Source organism: Melospiza georgiana, chromosome 2 (genome assembly GCF_028018845.1).
Source record: "Melospiza georgiana isolate bMelGeo1 chromosome 2, bMelGeo1.pri, whole genome shotgun sequence".
Taxonomy (NCBI): Eukaryota; Metazoa; Chordata; class Aves; order Passeriformes; family Passerellidae; genus Melospiza; species Melospiza georgiana.
In genome coordinates, this window is record NC_080431.1 from 100079241 (window position 1) to 100100631 (window position 21391).

Here is a 21391-nt window from a genome sequence, read left to right on the forward strand (position 1 = left end):
AGAACAAGGTTTGTGTAAGGTGAAATGAAATGTGGCTGTGGTTACACGTGAGTAGAATCAATTATCATCCAATTTTAAGCTGTGAAGGAATCCTCCTGTACATCCACTGGAGGCTAGGAGCAGCAGGTAAGGAGACTCTCCTCACACACAATTCTTTAATAAGTCAAAACCCACTGTCAGAGTGCTATGCAATGCCCCATATCAATTTCTAGATACATCAAAATTAGGTCAGTTTTCTTTCTTAGGCTCTCAGGCAAGTCCTAATTTTTCCTGATGACATCCCATAGATAAGTGATACACAGACACACCATACCCACCCCAACAACAGCCTGGAAAGAACCAGTAGAGGAGAGGAGCAAAGCCTGGTCCTTGCAGAAGGCTGTCCCAGAGCAGCTCCAGGGCACTGCCAGGGGCTGCTCACAGCTTGGGGGGCAGCACTGGGGCATCCCCTCTGTCCCTGTCCCACACAAATGCCCTGAGCAGGGAGGGAGGGAGGAATTAGTCATTCCCTCATCTCACAGGGCCTCTTGCTACAGCCTGCCACCTCCCAAGTGCTTTCATGCCACATAATTATTCCAGTGAAGGCAGAGACTGTTTATTTTGGTTTAGGGTTTTACTGCTTGGTCCACACCACAGCATATGAAAAGGTTTACTAACAAATCCACCTCCACCTTTTTCCTGCTCTTTTGACCCCGGTTGTGATGAGTATTGCACTGAAAAATTGTCTCTGTTTCAAAATGCTCGATATAATCTGCTCATAAGTGTGCTGTCTCTTCATGCTTTGGTTGGTAACAAATGACTGTGATTAAAAGAAAGGGTCTGGTGATCTGCCAGTAGTTCTGACAAGGAGAGCAGCAATAAAAAGCCATAAAGCCACAAAGGTTTCCAAAGGGCACAGTGTTGCTACAAACCAAGCACAGCCCTGTAATGATCTGCCTAAATAGCTGTCCAATCATTGTTTAACACCTTTGTATCAAACAATTAGCTCAAGAAGCTGATTTATTTTAATTAGCCAATCAGTATTTCTCAGTATTGTTTCTGCTGATCCTGAATTTCTAACCTTCCCAAGACTTCCCTGAGTAACCCAGCAAGTTAAGCCTCATGTTATTTTTGCATTAACCTTTCAGCTGCCTTTAATTTTTATTATGATTATTATAATTTTTATTTTTTTACAACAGCTGAAACTGACCTGTGTTGGAAACGGCCAGGAAAGTTCAGCCAAAGTGGATGTGAGCAGGAATTAAAGCCCAGGCCTGGTCACATGCTGAAGAAGAGGAGGGTGATTACTTGGGCTCAAGGGGCTTCCACCCTGCCATCAGTAAACTGTGCTGTAAACTGCTTCCAGAACAGCCAGACAAATCAGATTACTTCTATTTTTGTTATGAAGGCAAAAGCTTAGGGTAGACATAGTCATCATTGTTTCTTAACTTTCTGGGGAATTGTTTGGGTGTAGGTACCCAGGGCACTGCACAAAAAGAGGTGTATCTGAGTGGGAAAGGAAAATGGATTTAATGTCTCTTCATTCAGCACATGAAGGTATAAAACAGAATACTCATCAGAGAAGGGATTATTGATTCTACTTGTTCTGTTTTAGATGAGCACTCAGAGCAGGGAAGTGTTTTATGCAAATGTTGTCTCTTAATGCACCTGCCCCAGCAGCCACTCTCCTGTTAGGTAATTACACATAAAGATCAGACTGAATCTGTACTAAAAAATAGTTTATTTTTTCTTGAACCTGGCATGAACTGGAATCTTTGTTCTGAAGTGTTTGTGGAGCCTGTGCTGGGCTCAATTTTTTTAAAATAAAGCCTTTCAGCTCCCTGGATAAAACCACACCAAAAATTCACATACAGAAGCTAAAAGAAGACTATGTCAGTGAGAGTCAACACAAACAGGAAATATTTGTGCTGAAGTCAAAAGTTTGCTGTCACTAATGCTTTACCAGACTGTAAAGGCTGGAAATGAAGGTGCCTCAGAAATCCTAGAGCTGTGTTCTGGGTGAGGAATTTTATGCTGAGTAAGACAAGCAAGACAACACATTTAAAAACTCAACATATGAATAGTCCATTTATTAAAACAAAAGACTTTTCTACCAGAAGGAGGTTACAAGAGAGATTAAAAGAAAACGAATTAAAATCAATCATAGGTAACAAATACCATTGCAGAGACATACTCCTGCTGAAAAAGGTTCAAGCCTTTATACATGTTTTAGAAGGAAATTAAGACATTCACCATATCTCTGTCTCACACACTCTCACACAGTGTCACAAATTACAGGAAATGACATCAAGCCACCGAGCACAAACCTAATTCCAGAGTACACAATGATTCACACATTGACGTGGATTTGTGAGTATTGACAATGTGAAAAGTTAGATCCAGGACAAGTTAGATCCAGCTGTGCACACAGGAACTACCAGCCCTGGTAGATGGGAGAGCTCCTGGTTAATCTCTCGTCACTGCTGGTGTTACCTTCAGACAGCATGCTGATGGCCTCGTCCGTCTGCTGGCTGTCAGTGGTCGAGATCTTCTTGGAGTCGTGGATGTTGCTTTGGTAGTTCACTGGGGAGGGATAGGCATTTTCCCCCACAGTTGATGAGGACATAGATTCCCAGGGTATTTCTCTCTTTCTCCATTTCAGGTCCACCCTCCATCCTGTCCAGCCATAGAAAGCCAATGTGAAGAGAAAGCCCTGCATGGGATTAAGAACCCCCTGGGAAAGAGAAGGGCACCACGGGTTACACCAGCAAGGGAGGCTTCATCCTCAACTCTAGCAAAATGATTTGCATGTATTAAAAACTCCCCTTTCACTGAATAATTGCTGACTTTAAAATACACTATTTGCACTCAAATAAAAATTTAGCCATCACAAACACAAACAAATAAGAGGAAAACACCATGACCTGTTTTCCAAAATCCTGAGGCCATAACAGTAAGCAGTAAGCACAGAATGATTTTCTAGCGTGAAGTTTAGCCAGTCAATCCCTTGGTGTGTTTTTAACTTTCCCCACAAGCTCTGGACTATTTTATTCACAAAAGCACGTGTATTTTTCATTACAAGCCAAGTCAAATATATGAGAGGAGACACTAGCATAGACAGTCAAGCTTTTAAAAATAGCAGAAATTGATCTGTCTGGAATTGCTTTAGATTCTTGAGCCAGTGAAAATGTCCATCAAAGTGGGATGGAAAAATGGGGAAAGGCACTGAAAAAGAAAATCCCAAGTGATTGCCAAAAAATTTGTCTCTGTTCCCAGTGCCATGAGAGGCTTGACAAATTAATGGCTTTAGATGCCTCTATTTTTCTCATAGGAAAATAAGGAATTCTTTTTACCGCCATTTTAAAGCAGACGTCAGTCCCCAGACTTGATCTCTTGCTCTCCAGGTGAGCAAGGGCAAAGTCCCTGTCACATGAATGTGTTCACTCCTTGTCAGAGGAGGAGGAGGAGGTTGTATCACATCAGTTACATCACTTAAACCTCCAATATCAAACTGCTCAAATGCTTAATTACACAAATCATGCACAGGCCTTACATCTATTTAACAACTCCAGAATAAATTCTCTAGGAAAATGAACCTGCACTGTCACCACTGAAAAATCCTTTGTCAAATATTCTAATAGGAGAAAGAGGCTACAGTAAGGGACCAGCATCTCACAGCTATTTTTGGTTCCTCGTGTGAAAGATTTTTCACCTATTTCTTCCCAAATAATGATCCAAATTTCATTACATAAGTTCCAATCATCCTTTATGATAACAAAAAAACCCACCCTACTTGCAAACAGAGAATTTCCATGAAATGCCCATTTAATTGGGAATCCCTTCAGGAACTGTGAGCTAAAACTTTGCAGCTTGCATTGAGGCAGAGTTTAGCAAGGTGAGGCTAGAAATCATTGTCGTTATCTGTTCTGGACCTTAAACTGGTAGTGATCTCTCACAGAGAGAAAGCATACTCCAGTAAAAAGTTGGCCTCCAGGACATTTTTTGGGCAAAGTTTACATGTGAAAAACCCTCCCATTGACTCTTCATTCCTTCCTCTTACTTTCTGCTTTTCTTCCTTGATTTTCAGAGTGTTTATATCCCTCAAAATCATAAACCCCACACTACACAGGTGCTGTTCCACCAGTCTCACAGCAGTGATTTCTAAGCCCAGGTGATGTCCCAGCTGACCCACCATGATGATCCAGGTGATCAGTGCAGCACTCCTGATGTTTTTCAGGGGCATTTCATTGATGTCTGGCTGCATTTCGAGGTAGAACAGAAGGGTCTCGTTGATGATGTTGGATGACCAGCTGTGGCAGGACCAAAGAAGAAAAGGACAGTTACATATGGATGTGCATGCAAAATATGCTTTACCTTAGAAATATAGAAATTAAAATCACTCTAAGGACAGTGAGATTTTTTAAGTCATAGAATCATTAAGGGCAGAAAAGACCTCTAGGATGATCAAGTCCAAAATGGTTGGATTTCTTGTTATATCTCAATCTGAAGGAACCTGTAGGTCTATGAGATCACAATCAAGGACTGGACCTGCCTACTCACCCAGGCCTAGACAATATAAATCAATATAAGAAAAAAAATCTGATAATTTTAACTTGCTGCAGAACAGTAAATTGCAAAATAAAATTGAGATGAGGAGGAAGTGTGACCCATAATGGGAATATCATGCATCCTGATTTCTTTGACTTGTGCCTTAGAAGAGTTGTGCTCACAGACAAGGAACTCAAATATATGACACATCACATGTTGTTGTAAAAGGCTGCAGGATTTCCAGCTGGAGTTAGAATTTCAGGGTTAGATTAAAAACTTCCAGGATGTCCATTAAAAACAGCAAAAATACACAAAAGTTGACCTTTAAATCCTTGAAAATGTTAGCAATTATTTTTAATTGTTTATTTTATTTTAATTATTTAATTTTTAAAATTATTTAATTATTTAATTTTATTTTTCTTATTTAATTTAATAATATCTGTCTCCAAATAAGGATGATATAATCAAGCCTCATTCATTGGAAGAAACTGAATATGTTCTACACTAAATAGAGATTATAGCAAATGGCTGTAAGTTCCTATGACATCTAAACAGTGAGAGAAGCATTTCTTTATAGTTGTACTGTGGCTTCAGAAATGAAACCAACCGCATTCATGTCATACTTTCTAAGGGGTTTTATATTTGTCCTCTGCACAATTATATCTTTATTACAATGTAAAACCTCCTGCTCTCCCCTGCCAAATCTGTAGGCATCTCTTCTATCCTATTTTGCCCCAACCTGCTGTCTTTCACTAAAGCATTCCATATTTGACTTCTGGGATGGAAGGAAATCTTCCCTGTGCTTCGGAGATGAGACTGCCTCAGTCTTTCCCTCCAGTAACCTTTGAGAAAGTTTTTACACTCCAGAGCTTATGTTTTATTAGAGCAAAATCCAAAACCAGAGCTGTGATTTTATTTTTTTATTAGGAAATCCCAGAATGAGACAGAATGGAAATAAACAATTGTCCCCACAATGTCCTTGGGAAATTGGCCTTTCCTTTCATGCTTTTTCCCAGATAATCAAGCTGGCCACCATCCCTTAGGTTGCAATGCACTTCTGTGGTGCCTCTGGGCTCTTTCTTTCCACAGCCCTGGGAGCTTGGCTGACTCTCTGCTCCTTATTATTTCAGCAATTTCCAGGAAGCCTTGCTGCAGGATCCCTGCTGCTGTCTCTCACTCCCTCCTCTGCTGCCTACCCCACCCTTCACACTGGAAACTTCACTTCCAAGCCAAGAGCACTGTTATTCCCCCAAAAAGACAATTTCCTTCCAGAGCACTCCAGCAGACAGCAGCCAAGAGAAGATAAAAGAGGCAGCCTTTCTCCCTGCTCAGCCTGTTATAGCAATGTAACATGCATTAATACACCTGTGTGTAAAGAAGTGGGATGTAGAGAATGCTAAGTTTGGCCTTCTCATTTCACTGCTCCAGAACCATTTCTTGTTGTCCCATTCTCCTCCCTATCTCTTTTCTGTCCTATGCCAAAGTACTATTTTCATGGGGAAAGATGAAATATATTAAAAAAAAAAAAAAAGAAATTTCACACACAATCATATGGAGTTTTCTTTTCTGGCATTTCCTTATTTTCCGGTCAGTATACATGTGTTTTTCAGGCATTTGAAAACTGCAGAGCAGAGGTGGCTGCATTGTATGATCATGGTCAGAGCCATGAAGCCAGACTTAGAAGTATTTTTATTGTAGGTCCTCAGTGATGTGTTTGGTGCCAAGAGGCTCTGAGAAATGTTGATTACAGAAAGTCAGCTACCATCTACCAGCCCACAGAGCTGGGAGCCTGCTCTACCAGACAGCTTCAGCCAATGCCCAACCTATTGGGAATTTTTTGCTATTGTTTCTTGTTGCTTTTGCTTTTCTGTTGGTTAAACATTTTATCATTTCCTCACAGCCTTGTGAGTGATTCAGCTCCTTTGTGAGCTAGTTTAGAACTGCTTCTTCCTTAGATACCTTCCCTTCCAAGCATAAAGACAAACAAATGAAGCAACCCATCAGTCTTTACTCCTGTCCCTGACTCTCTCCCTCTGGGAAAAAGGCACTGTAAAGGAAAATAATGCACCTCTTACCAAATGACAAATACCAGCATAATTTTGAAGAAGCGCATCTGGATCTCTGTCCCCAGACGTCTTTCATTCTCTGTGTAAATTCCTTGTCTCCCTTTCAGTAAGGAGGCAACTGAAAATTATACAATTATGTTCATTAATGTATGCACATCTTGTTAGTTTAGGCACAAAAATCCAGAAGATAGAAGCCTTAAAGAGGGAACAAATGAATAGATGGATTTGTCCCCAGCAGCTGTTCAGAAACTGGAAGGACCATTTTCAAGGAAATATAGCCTAATTCTTAGGAAAATAATTACACACAGCTGAATTCCTAAAATGAGATATCTCACTATTTTTTTTTCTCTTAATCCCACTGAAAATATGAAATAGTATGACCAACATAATTCTGTTTCATAACAAAAGGTACCATGTACCTTCTATATAATGTGTGACATAATTATATGCTTATAATGCGATGTTTGAACAGAATCTTCTATCCTATTATGCACATTGTTTTTCATTGTGTCATTGATGCAGCATTAGCTACACCTCTAAAACAGGAAGATGGATTGTCAGCAAAAAATTACGCTGCATGTTGTTCAGATGTCACAAGGAATATAAAAATGCAAACACAAATATACAAAGAACAACTTTTTATGGGAACGACTTCTTAAAAGAACAACTGCTTCTTTGAAAATGAGTATAGCTGAGGGACAGAGAATGAATGGGATAAAGATTGAACTGAGAACACTTTATTTTCCACTGCTTTTTTATATCATCAATGCATAGATGAAATCAGGTACTGCAAACATCCAGGCATGATCATATTACATGCAAAGAATGCATTGAATCTGTGACTTTTTTCAGTCTCACTTCTTCCAAGCACTGTATAATAAATTGAACTGGAAGGTCAAGATCCCATCTGAGTTGTGTACAATTCCCATCTGTTTCATAATCTCAGAAGTGACAAAATTCTGATCACATTTTATTACATTTTTTGCTCTAGGGCTGCCAAGAAGTTAAACCAACTCTCTGATCTCACTAGCTAGAATAAATTACATTCCAAAGTTGAGGTTGGTACCAAAACTCCAGTAGAGTTAAGCATCCAGAGTACATTGCCTCAAAAGCTTTAAATCAAGTAACATGGAAACATATTTGCCCACCTGCAGTTAGAGGTTAATAACAGAAGAGATTTTGTGTCACCAGAATTTGTCTCTAGGGCAAATTCCCCATAAAAATGGTGTTTTCATTTCCATAGGCAACTGCTTCCCACCCTTTGCTGTGTCTCTATGATTTACCAAGGAGCTGTCACACATCCCTGAGTACAAAGCCATGATTTCTACAGTACTGTGTTGCTAAATAACACAGACTGATTGCTGCTGGCCATTAGGAACATACCTGCTGATACTGTCCTCCTAAACAGGATTGGGTTGGCCACAAGCACTAGCAGGAGTGGGGCATAGGTTGTGATGTAATGTGGGATTGCATGTTCCAAGCCATTTTCACAGCTGAGAAGAAATCATTAAAAGATTATGCATTTTTTTCCCCCACAGCTCACTTTTCTGCCTATTTTATCTATGTCAGCTTTAACTTAGGAAAAAAAAAAAAAAAAAAAAAAAGAAGAATGAAGAAAACAGATGCAAAAAAATTAATTTATGGATCTTTACCACCAGTTGACATGGGACATAAAGTTGATTTTAAGCATGCACTCTCAGGGGGTTTTTCTCAAATTGAAAGGAAAGCTAAAGCCAGGAGTGGGAGAAGAGTGGCTCACAGAAGCTGTGTCACAGCAAGCTCAAGTGCCTGGATTGCCTTGCATATTTCTTCAGGGCCCCCTGAAGCCCAGGCAGGTATTTCAAGCATAATCACTGAAATTAATCAGTGGCACATCCTTGGCAAAGAACAAACAAAATGCTCAACTTTTGAAAACCTGTCTCTAAAGCTGACCAAAAGACACCCAAATGAGCAGAGAGTGTTTCACAGTGTTTCCAGAGCCTGCTTACCTGGAGAGAGAGGGGTAGTAAAGCAGAGCAATCCCCTCCACACAGAGCATCACTGCCAGGCCCCAGGTCATCATGTGGTACAGCACAATTGTACTGCAAGCACCAAACACCACAGGCACAGTTAGAGACATCCAGCATCACACTGCCCGCATTGCAAGGTAAAAACAGGACCCTCGCTGAAAAAGAGCTTTACAGGCAGGAAATTGTGCAGAACAACACTGGCAAGACATTAAACTAAGGAAAGCAGGTGAGTGGGGGCAGCCCTTCAGAAAAAGAATTAGCCAAAGCAGTTATTCAGGGTTGCACATGGACGTCCTGTTCCCTCCAGCCTGCAGGGTGGAGGGAACAACACTTCTTCCCTACCCCTATTATTGAGAAGGAACCCCTGCATCTTTCATTTCTCCCGCAGAGAGCAAATTAGCAGATTAAAATTTAAGAATGGAGGTGAACAGTCAAATAAACCATCCTTTTGTGATTTGTAGAAAATGATGTTTAACTTTCAGAGCTGGATACCGCTCCCATCTTAGGGAGATTCAGATCTGTGTTTGTAGAAAGCTTTTGCTGTTTACTCTGATCTCAGAATCAAGCCCAAATACACATGATTTTTTTGGTTAACAGGGATGGGGGAAGGAGGCAGGTCCCAGCTGTTTGACTAGAGCTATGGGGCTTTAGACTGTTTAGGATAAACTTGATTTTGTAATGTTAACTCAAAAAGCCTCATTTTAGTTACACCTGCAGAAGAACCATATCCTTAGTATCTGACTGCTCTGTATCATCTGGGAACAGAGTCACATAATTCCACTTTTATCAGCAGCAACTGAAGGTTATCTTGCTCTTCTAACAACCAACTTAGAAACTCCTTTGGTTTTTTTCCTGTCTGGCACTAAAGCATGGTACTTTCCAAAGGGTTTAGGCTCTTCTGTCACAGGCATTGCAGAAAAATATATGATAAATAAATATTTTTCTTCTGAGGGATTTTAAAAGTGTGATCAGAAGGGCAATAATGACCACACTCACTGAGAAATTGATAAAATAAAAAATATCAGAGAAAAAGAAAAAACCGGAATTAACTATATGAAATTAACTGCATGAAGTTCAGCACTTTCCCCCTCCAAATTTTCATTTTCTGTATAACACTATTTTTTTGCTGCAAAAATCAATTTCAGATGCAGGGTAGGAACAAAAATATTCATCTCATTGCCATAAAGTTTATAGACTACGATTTGCTCCATTTTTTTCCAAAGGTTAAATGAATTCAGTTACATTTAAATTGAATTTGGACATAATTTAGTATCTGAGCATTGCCCTGGCAATTTAGGCACTCAGAACACCACACATCCCTGGTAGCTATATGAGCACCAGATGGTTGTACAAGACTCACATATACTCTTAGGCAGCTGCAAACAGAGACATACAGTGTTGGAGGGAAAAAACAAATTCAGAGCTTTAACTCTGGTACCTCAGTCCAGCTGATCTTCTCACCACCAAGTAAGAATCAACAGCATAGCAAAACAACCACCAGAAGCCAGCACTATATAACAGCTGGATCCACATCTAGAGGGGAAAGAAGTGCCAAATGTCACAGCTGCTTCTCCAGTACCTCTGGGGCAGGGAAGGGATTCAAACCTTGGCCTGCTAATTTGTTCTTTAAATGTGTGTCTTTTACAAATGAGATTATGGAGTATGAAATCTTACTGAAAGTCACAGGAACAGCATTGTTGTAGCTTATGGGTCAAGTTGTAGGTAAATTGAACAGCATTTGCTTCCACAGCTCATTTTCAGGTTTAGAAAACCTTCATTTACCTCTCTGTTCCTAACCTGAACGTGGTAAGTGAAGCCCAAAGAAATTTATAGCAAGGATGCTTTAATTTTAGGTTAAAATTGCAGTTGTTTCTCAGTAGCTGAGGCATAAAAATATAACTGAGGTCAGTCATAACCACAGTGTGCCTATGCATTTGTGGGCTCTGCATGTGCTGGGTGTTTTCTCCATGCACAAGATGGTTATCAAGAGAAAAACTCATTAATGAGAAAATCACTCACGCTCTGGATGAATACACCTACTGAACTCCCTGCATGATTTCTTCAATAAAAATCCAAAGCAAACAGGTTCAAGTCAAGCCAAATTCCACAGCATTCTTGAGTTGACCCTGTGCATTTTTCCCATGAGCTTATATAGGAAAAGTGACCTTTCTTTGCCACTGTATATAAATTCCACATTTCTTCCCCATAGGAGCTGGCTCTTTGTAATAGTCTGGGAGTGTTTTAATATTCATGCTATCTTCCCTTCAAGCTGTCTCTCAGTTCTTATCTGAATATCCTTTATCACAGCTCCATAGTAGCATCATTTTACATCTGGAAATCAACATACTTGTTACTAAGCCAAACGTTGATGAATAGAGATCTAGCACTCCTTCCTCCAAAAGGCAAATCAAGCTGGGAAATATTTCACCATGGGTGTAGACCCTACATCTAGCAATTTGTGGCATGAATTATTCAGTATTTAATTCAAATATCATGATATTTTCCTAGTGCACAGGAGGCAGAAAATAAAATCCCAGTCTTCCTTGTAATGCACTTTACCCACAGCACTCAGCATGTAACTTCATCATCACATGTACAGATTTGCTGCACTTGGAAAATGCACAATTTACTACCCATAAACACACATATACAAAAATAAACTGCAGTTTTCAGAAAATCCAACACAGACAAAACTGTCTCCAAAAATAATACAGATCAGCTGCACTTAAACCCTAAAGCTTCATATGATACCTCACTTTTTAGCTTGCTGAAAGAGTACCCCTCTGCAAACCATTCAAGGGAGATATCTGAAAGTTTCACTATTTGCAGTTTGTATAGGCTTGTGGTTAAGAGAAATAAAACAACAGCACTAAAAGAAAAATAAAATAGAATCGGAAACATTTTATTAACTCACATGAGAATACGTTAGGGGAAATGAGTGGAAGAAAGGTTATTTTTCATTCCAATATAGTTGAATCTAAATTTAAAATGACTCAAATTACAGCATTTTCCTGGAGCACAAGTAAGGGAAAATAAAAATTGTGGTAGACCACTATACTGCTCACCATCTAACCTGAAATTCAAATGAAAAACAGGCTGCATACAGTACTCTGTCATGTTTAAAAATACGTTTTTATGTGTTATGGGCAAGAAAGTGAAACATGAGGAGGAATGGGTTTTTAGTAGGACATTCTTGCTGCATGATATTGAGATTGTTGTCTTTCTCAACAAAAAAACAACAGCATTTGCATCTAATAAGCAAAACTTAAAGATATGTGATAGAATTGAGAAGTGATAGATGTGTACAATTTATATTTGTGTCCATGGCACAAAACTATCCCGTTTGAAGCTGCTTTTATATAGGAATATAAAGCACACTGAGTTCAATTTGGCACACATTCCTTCTTTTAAAACTACTGGAGCTGAAGAATTTTCTTTACATGCAACCTATCCCCTTCTACATTGTAAGCTTTGAATTGCAAAGCTTATACTGCTATTGCTCATGCATTAATTACTATGAAATCCCACATTCCTATTGCATCTGTGTGGAGTGATGATCTGTCTTACTTGTCATTGTCAATGTTTTGGTAAAAATTGTGACCTTTATTCTTGTACAGTAAGCTCAAATTCTATTTCCCAGAGTTTTTATTATAAAATTTGGAACTGAGTTTCAATGTGTACATTTGGAATGCATTTACATTTTCTTATTCTTGCATTTTAATCCAGAAGATACTTAATTAGACTTGGGCAGATGCAGTCATTGAGATGCAGCCCAGCAATCCGAGCTGCAATCCCACATGGCAGGGACAGACCTTCTGCCAGCAGATTTGTGGCTATGAGTATATTTCTCCTGCTGTCTAAAACACAGACTCTCCTGCCACAAAAGCTAATTTGAGCTACCCAAGTTGCTGGTTTCAGGAGGTCCTTGCTGCACCACACAGGCTGCAGTTTCTGACAGAGGAGACACAGAACACCTCGTGCTGCCAGTGCAGCAGAGCCACTGGGGCATTGGTGGTGCTGTGCCAGCACAAACCCAAACAATGCTTCACAGCCTTTTGGGGCTGCTTGTGTCCTTTTGGTTCCACGCCCCTGACTTTGGTGTGCTCCACTCCCCTGGCACTCCTGGAGGAGAGAACACCTCAGAACTGGTGGGATCAGTGTGACCCAGCTGCCCTACATCCCTGCCCACCGTACAGCCCCATCAGCACCCTGCCTGCCTGACCCAGGCTCGCAGAGGGAGGCATGAATGCACTTGCAGGGGTGTGGCAGGGGCTGAAACCATCATATCCAGGCTCTGACTCACAGCCCCATTTCCTTTTGGACACAGCAGGCAGTTTTCCTTTCAGATTCCCCCTGTGGAAGGACCCTTAATTGGGAGCAGAGGAAAGGGGGGATGATCTGGGTACCTACCGCGCTCCCCACGCAGAAAGTGGAAGGCCACACGTCAGTCCCGTTCGCCACAGAAATGTTGGCTATGAAGCCTGGGAAGCCCAGCCATACACTTGACCTGAAGATTATACCTAAAGAAAAAGAAATGCATTAATGCTTTGAATCTGCTGGTGTGGTTTGAGTCACATGCCTTTCCCTGGCACATATTTCACATCGCAGCCCAGATTTTGTGCGTCTACAGGAAGGCGACGGCTGCAGAGGAGCACAGCAGGGACAACTGTGCTATTTAAATGTCAGTGGGATCATCCAGGGAAAGTAGCCCCAAGAGCTGGAAGCTGCTGGGACTTAAAAGTTACAGAGATTAGGATCTCACTTAGAGATGGTGTCACATGCTTCCCTAACATAAACTGGGTAGCATTCAACATAAACACTAAATAACTGTTTACCAGCATATATTAATACACTGATATTCACTTCTCTATAAACCCCTCCCCCCCCACTGCAGAAAAAGAGTTATTTTTCATTTTTTCTCTGCCTTCAGTTTACAAACAGCCCTTTTCCTCTGTCACAGGACTGAGAAAAAGCAGCACTTCTGAATTAGGGAACAACAAGGCTCTTTTAAAAAATGAACTTAGAGTTTGTTAGTGAGGTTTTCTGGGTTTGCTTGAAATAAAGCACCAACAGGAAACAGAACAAATTGACCTGGTTTCCCACCAAGAATGAACTGTATTAGACTCACCCACTGAAGTGAGTCTAATACAAAAACAACAATGGATAACTGGTTTGAGTTTGCCAGTGAAAGAGGAAGAGAGAAAAATAACTTTGTCTATTGTTGGCTTCATCTGACTGAAAGGACCTTTTCCAGGTGCATGGCCATATGTATTTTCCATACCTCTTTCATTACTTCCTTTATAATCTTTGGTTTAGTATTGGTACTTATTAGGTACTGTGAGAGAACCTGGCTGGGTGTGAAAGGGGAAGAGAAGTGAAACACAAAGACACACAGACACACAGACACACAGACTCACACACAGCCCCCAGCAGTGAGACAAAACACTGCTACTTCCATTACCTAATGTGAGGTGGGAAATGCTACTGTAGAAACAAAGTTGTCCTGTATTTTCATAGCATGTGTCATGATAATTTATACCAAATTTGACAATAAATGATTGATGGGAAAAATTACCAAATGACTGATGGGACAGCTCAACACATACTAGTTTTATTTTGACTCATGCATTCTGTTTTAGTCTCCACTGGTTTATTCCTCCAGACTATCCACCAGGGTCTGGGCAGCAGGTTGTCCTTGATAAGGTAGCTTTACTCACATTTCAAAAGCCTGTGTCCAGCATGATCTGTGTGCAGCTGCAAGTCAAACTCATTTTCTGTCAATGCGATGTGCCCAGAGAAGCAGCTGGCACATGAGCAAGAGGCACACTTGGTCCACAAGGATTTGAGGGCATGGAGGACAGTGGTTTTCAAATGCCATCCTATGGATTGCCTAAATGTTTGATGTCAGATTTATTTTCCAACGCGCAGCATCACCTCCACTTTTATGCCTTACTCTGAGAAGCACTTGCCATTCTAGATTTTAATTTGTTTTAAAGCAGAGATTTTGGTGTACATTTGTCAGGAGCTTTCCCTTCCACAGCATAGCTATTAAACAAGAACCTTCTCCCCAAGGACCCGTATTTTTCTCATCTCACTTAGTCCAAATCTTCCTGTGGACACAAACAGCTTCCCTCAGAAATCTCTGCTGTCCACTCACCAGCTTCTGAGGTCTGTGGTACCTCAGAGCAGAAAGAACCTGTTACGGCCATGGCAAGGACAGCAAGCTGGCACTTACCTACGCCCCCGAGGATGTCACAAACGGAGATAAGGAGAAGGATGGTGGAGGAGGAGGAGGCTTTGGGCATCTTCCGTGGGCTCTGTCCCTTCTTTGGCAGGAGCTGCAGGATGGTCAGTAGCAGGCTGATGGAGGCACTGCCAATGCAGACTCCACAGAAGACTTCAGGCTGGAAGTGCATCACCAGCTGTGTGGCTGCATCCCTGTTTGGGCAGCAGTAGGTTTCTAACCTTGGAGAAGCCATGGAACGTCCGACTGGTGGAGGGGCCCCAGGAGCAGAAGAAAATGCTGTTGCTTCCCCAAGGCAGCATTCACTTTTTCTTCACCCTCCCCATTAGTCCTCGGTGGTGAGAATCACGCGATTGATGGATCATGTGCTGCTGCTGCTGCTGCGGCTGCTGCTGGAAGTAAATCCCCTAGAGCTGCCTTTCTCAGCCTCTCCTAGCAAGGAGATCAGATCTGAACAAGAAACCACAGTGTAATCTGAACCATGCCCCATGCTCGCTCAGAGCCATTGGCAGCAGTTCACTCACATAGTTCTGCTTGCACAGTGTGTGATACAGGAAGACTTTAACTCGTCAGAGCATTGAAGATGGTTTAAAATAAATAAGGATGCAGATACCAAAGTGGAAGCATTACATTTTAATTGTGTTTCTCTTTAGCCTCATCCTACACAGCACCCTTTAGTTACCTCAAATTAATTGAAAAGATGAATCCAGACACAAGCAGTCCCAGTCTTTACAGGGAAGAGCAGGGATATAAATCCACACCCTAACCCAAATCTCAGTTTTAGTGATCCAACCCACCCATCTCTGTAAATAAAATCAGAAGCACGATGCCCTATCACTGTAGAAAGAGATTACACTCGGGAAGAAAATATTAACCTCATCCTATTTAAATTGCAAGCACAAAAAATCCTTTCTTTAGTCAGTACTGTCTGCATTAGATCAGCTTGACAGGGAAAATTCCAGGACTTAGGATTTCTCAATAACATATTTCTCTGTCTCTCTCTCTCCTTTTTTTTTTTTTTTTTTTAATTTGGTAAGGATTCAATATGAAAACAGGAACTTGACCTGCAATGTTTGTTTTTCCTTTATAAGTTTGACAATATCTTTCATGATAAAGGTCCTGCTAGATACAGCAACAAATAAATACAATCATAAACAAAAAAAGTAATTCTTCCCTTTAAACTAAGTCTCAAACTCCCTGTATCAGCCCTCACCCTTCCAGAAAATTTGTTTATAGGGACACATTCAGGAAATACAGGAGGAAACATTGCCAAAAGACTCAAAGTCATCAGCATGTTAAATAACACAGTCATGGATTTTATAATTAGTCCCTATAAGAACAAATGACCTAACCTTTTTTTTCCCCCAGTGGTCTGGCTTATTTTTTGGCAGAAATTATGAGGGGCTCTTGAATGACAATGGAATGTTTTGTGTGTAGTGTTTATGACCACAGTGAGTTTGCCCTCAGAAGGGAAATCAGCTGCAGGCCCGGGTGAAATGGTGCCTGCTGCACACATTGGCCAAGAGACCTCATCCACACAATCCCAGCAAAAGAACAAACTCCACCAAGCCCCTCAGCCTGCTGGAGGGGGCTGTGCAGCCTCCCAGTGCTGGGCTGGGGTGGCAGGGCTGAGGGGGCAGCTGGAGCTGCCAGGTCTGATGTGTGCCCACCCATCCTGGTGCCAGGGCACTCCCGGGCTCTGCTCGGGCACTGGCACTCGATGAGCAGAGTGTCAGCCTGCAAAGCCAGGCTCCTACCTGTGCAGGGCCATACATCAACAAGGTGTCTGGGCTCCTGCTGCAGTCAGCTGAGGTCCTAGGCAGCCAAGCTTATGGTCTAGACTTTGTCTAGAGAGCTGTTCAGATCTTTTGAAAATAAATGCACAGGGTGAGCTGAGGAGGCTCCAGTGACCATAATGTGAATTTAGGCATACGTGTCATCAAAGACTCTGAAACACAGGCAGCTGAGCTGAATGTTTTGCCAAGTGTTTTTGCTGCTTTCCAGCATAAAGAGATTTCCCTGCTCCTTGGATGAGGACAGGTGAGTGAGCTGGATGTTGCAATCCTACAGTTTGTTGCTACCATGTATACAAAAACATATTGGGGACAGCAAGGTTGCAAAATCAGATTGCTCTGCTCCAGAAACACAAACTCATGCTGAGGTTGTCAATACAGGGCTCTGTCATCAGTACAAGTCTGGGACTCCTCAGACTTTATTCCACCTCTGCTAGAGCAGTGGTGCGTGGAGTTGCCACATTTCTGTCAAGGCACTGCATTGAAACCTCCCTGGCTACTAAAGAACTAAGGAATTAACATCCACAGATTATTTGTTAAAATTGAGCCATCGTATGCTACATATACAACTCAAAGACATATACATGAAAAAAATTTGCTCTAATTTGAAGGAAAATTTATATTACTTGGCTTATACTTAGAAGAGAAAAGCTTTGAAATATTAGAGAGAAACTGTTTAATAAAAGACTTTCATTCCCAATATCAGTTTCTAAAATTGTTCCCTTCACTATTTCTGTAGCCATTTTCTTTCTTTCAAAAATTTAAAAAGCATGTCAAGTCATTATCCTGATTTTGTTTGAGTTTGTTCTGGCTTACAGATAGGAATGTTTTGTGTATTTTGCTTTTTCTGCTTATTGTTTGTTTTCATTGATCTTGACTGTGATCTTCTACTCTGTCCATGTGGATTTACCATTTTATTATTATAACTTCTCTCTCCCTTTTTTTTCCAGCCACTTTGAAACTACTTTCATTACTCAATTGTACTCCTGTACTCTGGAGATTAATTTTTTCATATGTCCCTTCTATTCTTGCCACAGTTTTGCCAGCTGTGCCCACTCCTTTTATTGCTTTATTCCTCTGAGTGGAGCATTGGTTTTTAACCTCTTCTCCTGGGTTCCTTCCCTCCTGTAATTTCTCAGGACTTGATTTCATAGTTTCTTCAGAGGGAGTACGTGGTTTTTCTTGGAAGCAAAGCACATGACCTGTAGGATACCTAATGCAAAAAGGAAAATTAAGTGACCCATGAATGAACTGATACTTACCATGATAGAAGTAGAGGTGTCTAAAATACGCCAACATTTGAGGCTGAGTGGGAGATTCATCTACCTAATTAATGAGTCATGCAATACCTCAGTTGGTAAGAGCTAGCTAGTCTCTGGTTTTCATTGCTGGGCTCAAAGTATAGAGAGTTAGAACAGTCAAAGAAATTCAAAACTGGTTTGGCAGTCTTATACTCAAGATTAATTTGGCTTCTTGTGATTATGAAAATAAGAAGATAAAAGCTGGGGACAAAGGCAAGGAAGCAGAAAAAGTAGTGAAACAAATAAGAGAATACTTATTTTGTCTTGTTAAGGATCTTTATTTAGTATTCTACAAAACTTACATCGTTCTACAGGTCCTAATTCCCTACTCTCTGAAGTTATGGACACAATTCTCACTCCTGCCTGTGTATGAGGAAGGCAGACATGGTATGTCTCATTTCTGTACCAAGACAGGATCTCAGCTAAGCAAATGATGTAGCTTGGAGACAACCATTAGCACACATACAAGAAACACTAAAAATAAACCCCTCCTGGCATTGCAAACAGCAATCAATCACACTCACAGCACAAGTACAACATTGCACAACACTGCATAGCACTGAAAATTCCAGTCACGATTTTGGACATTGGCAACAGTGCGCTTAAGGATGAGAACAATACTGTGTTCCTTTGGAAACAGCTATGTGCTCCATACTTTTAGAAATACCTACTCACTCTCTTCTTGGACCCAGAACACAACCTTTCATCCCAGTCTGTGACCAGCTAAGATGAAACACTGGCTTGCCTGCTTCGAAGGGAAAGCAACAGGTTTACAAAAATATGACAGGCATGCACTTCTGTTGTTAAGGAGTGTGGGTATGGCTTATGTTTGAGTGTGCAGCTGCACATACTTTAATCACTGTTTTAATTAAGTCTGGGACTATAGCACTGGTTTACAAAGGAAAAGGAAATTTGTGGATATACAGACACAGAATAGTTTGGTTTTGTTTATGTGTACAGTTCAATGCACCACTGCCTGACAGGTCCCAGTGAAGGTCTTAGCCACCTCACAAATGTAAAAGCCATACTTCATCAAAGTTCAGGATCTCATAGTCTTTTACACATTACCTGACATAACATTTCCCATACTGAAGAAAGCTGGGTCTGTCTTCAAGCTTAATGGATGCAGTTATGATATCTGCAACAGATCCTGCAAAATGTTCCTTATACAAATCTTTCACATGCTTTAGCACCATTCTTTATTTTATCTACCTAGACCTCCTGCAATTAGATTTAATTTGGAAAAAAATAAATCTGTGAGACATGTTTGTCCCATAATTAGCTGTACTGGTTTTTAAAAGGTAATTTTAAACCTTTAATTTAATGCATAACTGAAATGAATGGAGAAATTCACACTCCATTATTGCTATTCCTAGTTGTCTGTAAAATTAGGGCTCTTGGAACAATAGTGATACTCAAGGTGTAACATTTTATAACAGATTATAACAGCTACTGCCTCCATTAAAAACTACTGAAAGAAAAACAGAAATCGTTTTCCTTCCCTCTGTCTTTTAAATACAATTATAGAATTGTAAAATAACAATTTACTTTTAAGGATGGTGAATATTAATTTCAAAGGCTGAGGATAAATGTATCTCATTTGCATAAAGGTAATAATAATTGAGTTCTTTTTGTTTTCTCGAAGAATAAAAACATAAATATATCAAATGAGTGTGTACTTGAGCATCTAAATAACTGTGTGTATTTGACTGGTGCAATCAAGTTACTTGTATTTTATTGATTTACAACATACCTTCTCTAGGGAAATGTTATCTTATCTGGCTTTTGTGAAGAAACATACACAAATTAGTTTTTTAAACTGTACCTCTAATGTATTTAAACTAGTAAACAAGATTTATACAGATGAAGTACAAAATAACTGGGGAGAAAAATGTGTCCATAAAACTGAAGAAAACTATTTTTGCTTAGAGATTAGAAAAAAAAATCCCCAATTCTCTAGGCCAATGCTGAGAATATTACAGTCTTTGAACTTGCATTGAGATGGATTTTTGGGGCCAGCCTAATTTCTCAACTAGTTCCACCCTTAGTCACTGTCATTGTTACACTCTTTCACAGAACAAAAATATCCCAGTTTCAGCAAATGTGTAATAAAGAGACCTTGTCCCACACCTATGCACACCACAAGACACAGATTGAATAGAAACTGGTTGATGAAGAAGACTGTGAAAAGAAAGAATATTAACTCTCACACACTGTGACACTGAAAATTGGATAGTAAGGTTTGTAGGCATGTACCCCGACCTACAAAAGTTGAATGCCTATCCTGTCCTCAGTGTCTTCCAAAGGAAGAATAATTTCCCTCAGGACAAATTAGGTAGGACACTCTTATATCCTTAATAAAATTCCTAGATGGTTGGATCTTGTTAGATTACATCTCCCACCATCCAGCAGTTATATTTTCAAAGACCAGTAGCACCAAAAACTTCTCTTATAAAACCTGTGTCCTCAGACCAGTCTATGTAATCTAATCAAAATGTACTTCAACACTAACTTCACTGCTCTTACAGTGCAAGAACTCTCCAAGGCTCTATTGAATTGATAAAAATCTCAGTGTACCATAGCCGATTAGATGGTCTTGTTGGACGCTGTAAACAAGTGTAACTGAAGAGAAATCAGACAAAATGTACAGTCCAGGTCCAGACCACAGACACCAGACCATGTTCCTCTTGGAAACCCTATGAGCTTCACCAGGATTTTAACTCCGCAGTGGTTGCATGGCCAGCAGTCAGACCTGCAGCATCCTGGGAATGGGTGAAGGAGTTTCAACCTTCTATTCCACAAACTGTAGTCTTGAAGTCTCTGAAATGAGCAGATAGCTAAAAACCACAGCTTAGCTTGCTCAGAGAATCCAGAGGAAATGCAGTAATAGCAGCAGAAACATTGTAGTGCAGAAAGGATTTGTGATCCACTCTTTTGACTTTTCTACTCTTCAGGACTAAAGATCACAACTTCATTGTCAGAGGTGGACTTCACAGTCCAGGGTGGAAAAAGTAATGAGCATCCAATGTAGGTTACTGGATATATATTTAGGTGAGCAATATAGCTACATTATACTTTTCTCTTACAGCTTGGCCACATCAGCTACTTCTATTAGTCAGTTTCCTATGAGGACAATTTCAATAAATTGATTGGTCCTAAAACAGCTTCAGAAAAGCAGTGTTCTGAGAGCAATCCTCTACATACCTTTAATATTCCACAAATTCAGATCTTCAAAAGAAATTAAATTTTGAGGTTCTGACAGGATCTATGTTAACAAAGAAGATGGGCAATATACCCCCACCCCAAAGCTGTTTCCTCAGGACTTTATTAACAATGCTGCATTGCCATGAGTCTGCTTTACACAAAATTCAAGCTAAGGAAACAGTACCTTCTACAGCCTCATCCTTTCTAAGCCAAACACCAGCCAGGAAAAGCTGAATGTTGCACTTTT

General features: G+C 40.4%; 1 protein-coding gene across 1 annotated transcript; it reads right to left on the reverse strand.

Annotated features, from left to right (window-relative positions):
* Positions 1-2219: 2219 nt before the first annotated feature.
* Positions 2220-15081, reverse strand: GPR143 (G protein-coupled receptor 143). Its single transcript, XM_058018511.1, has 8 exons — positions 14838-15081; positions 13013-13122; positions 10041-10135; positions 8582-8674; positions 7977-8086; positions 6603-6711; positions 4172-4289; positions 2220-2713 (listed from the first exon to the last, which is right to left on the reverse strand). Exons 1-8 carry the CDS (start codon positions 15079-15081, stop codon positions 2414-2416), a joined length of 1179 nt encoding a protein of 392 aa, XP_057874494.1. The 3' UTR covers positions 2220-2413.
* Between the last annotated feature and the right edge of the window lie 6310 nt (positions 15082-21391).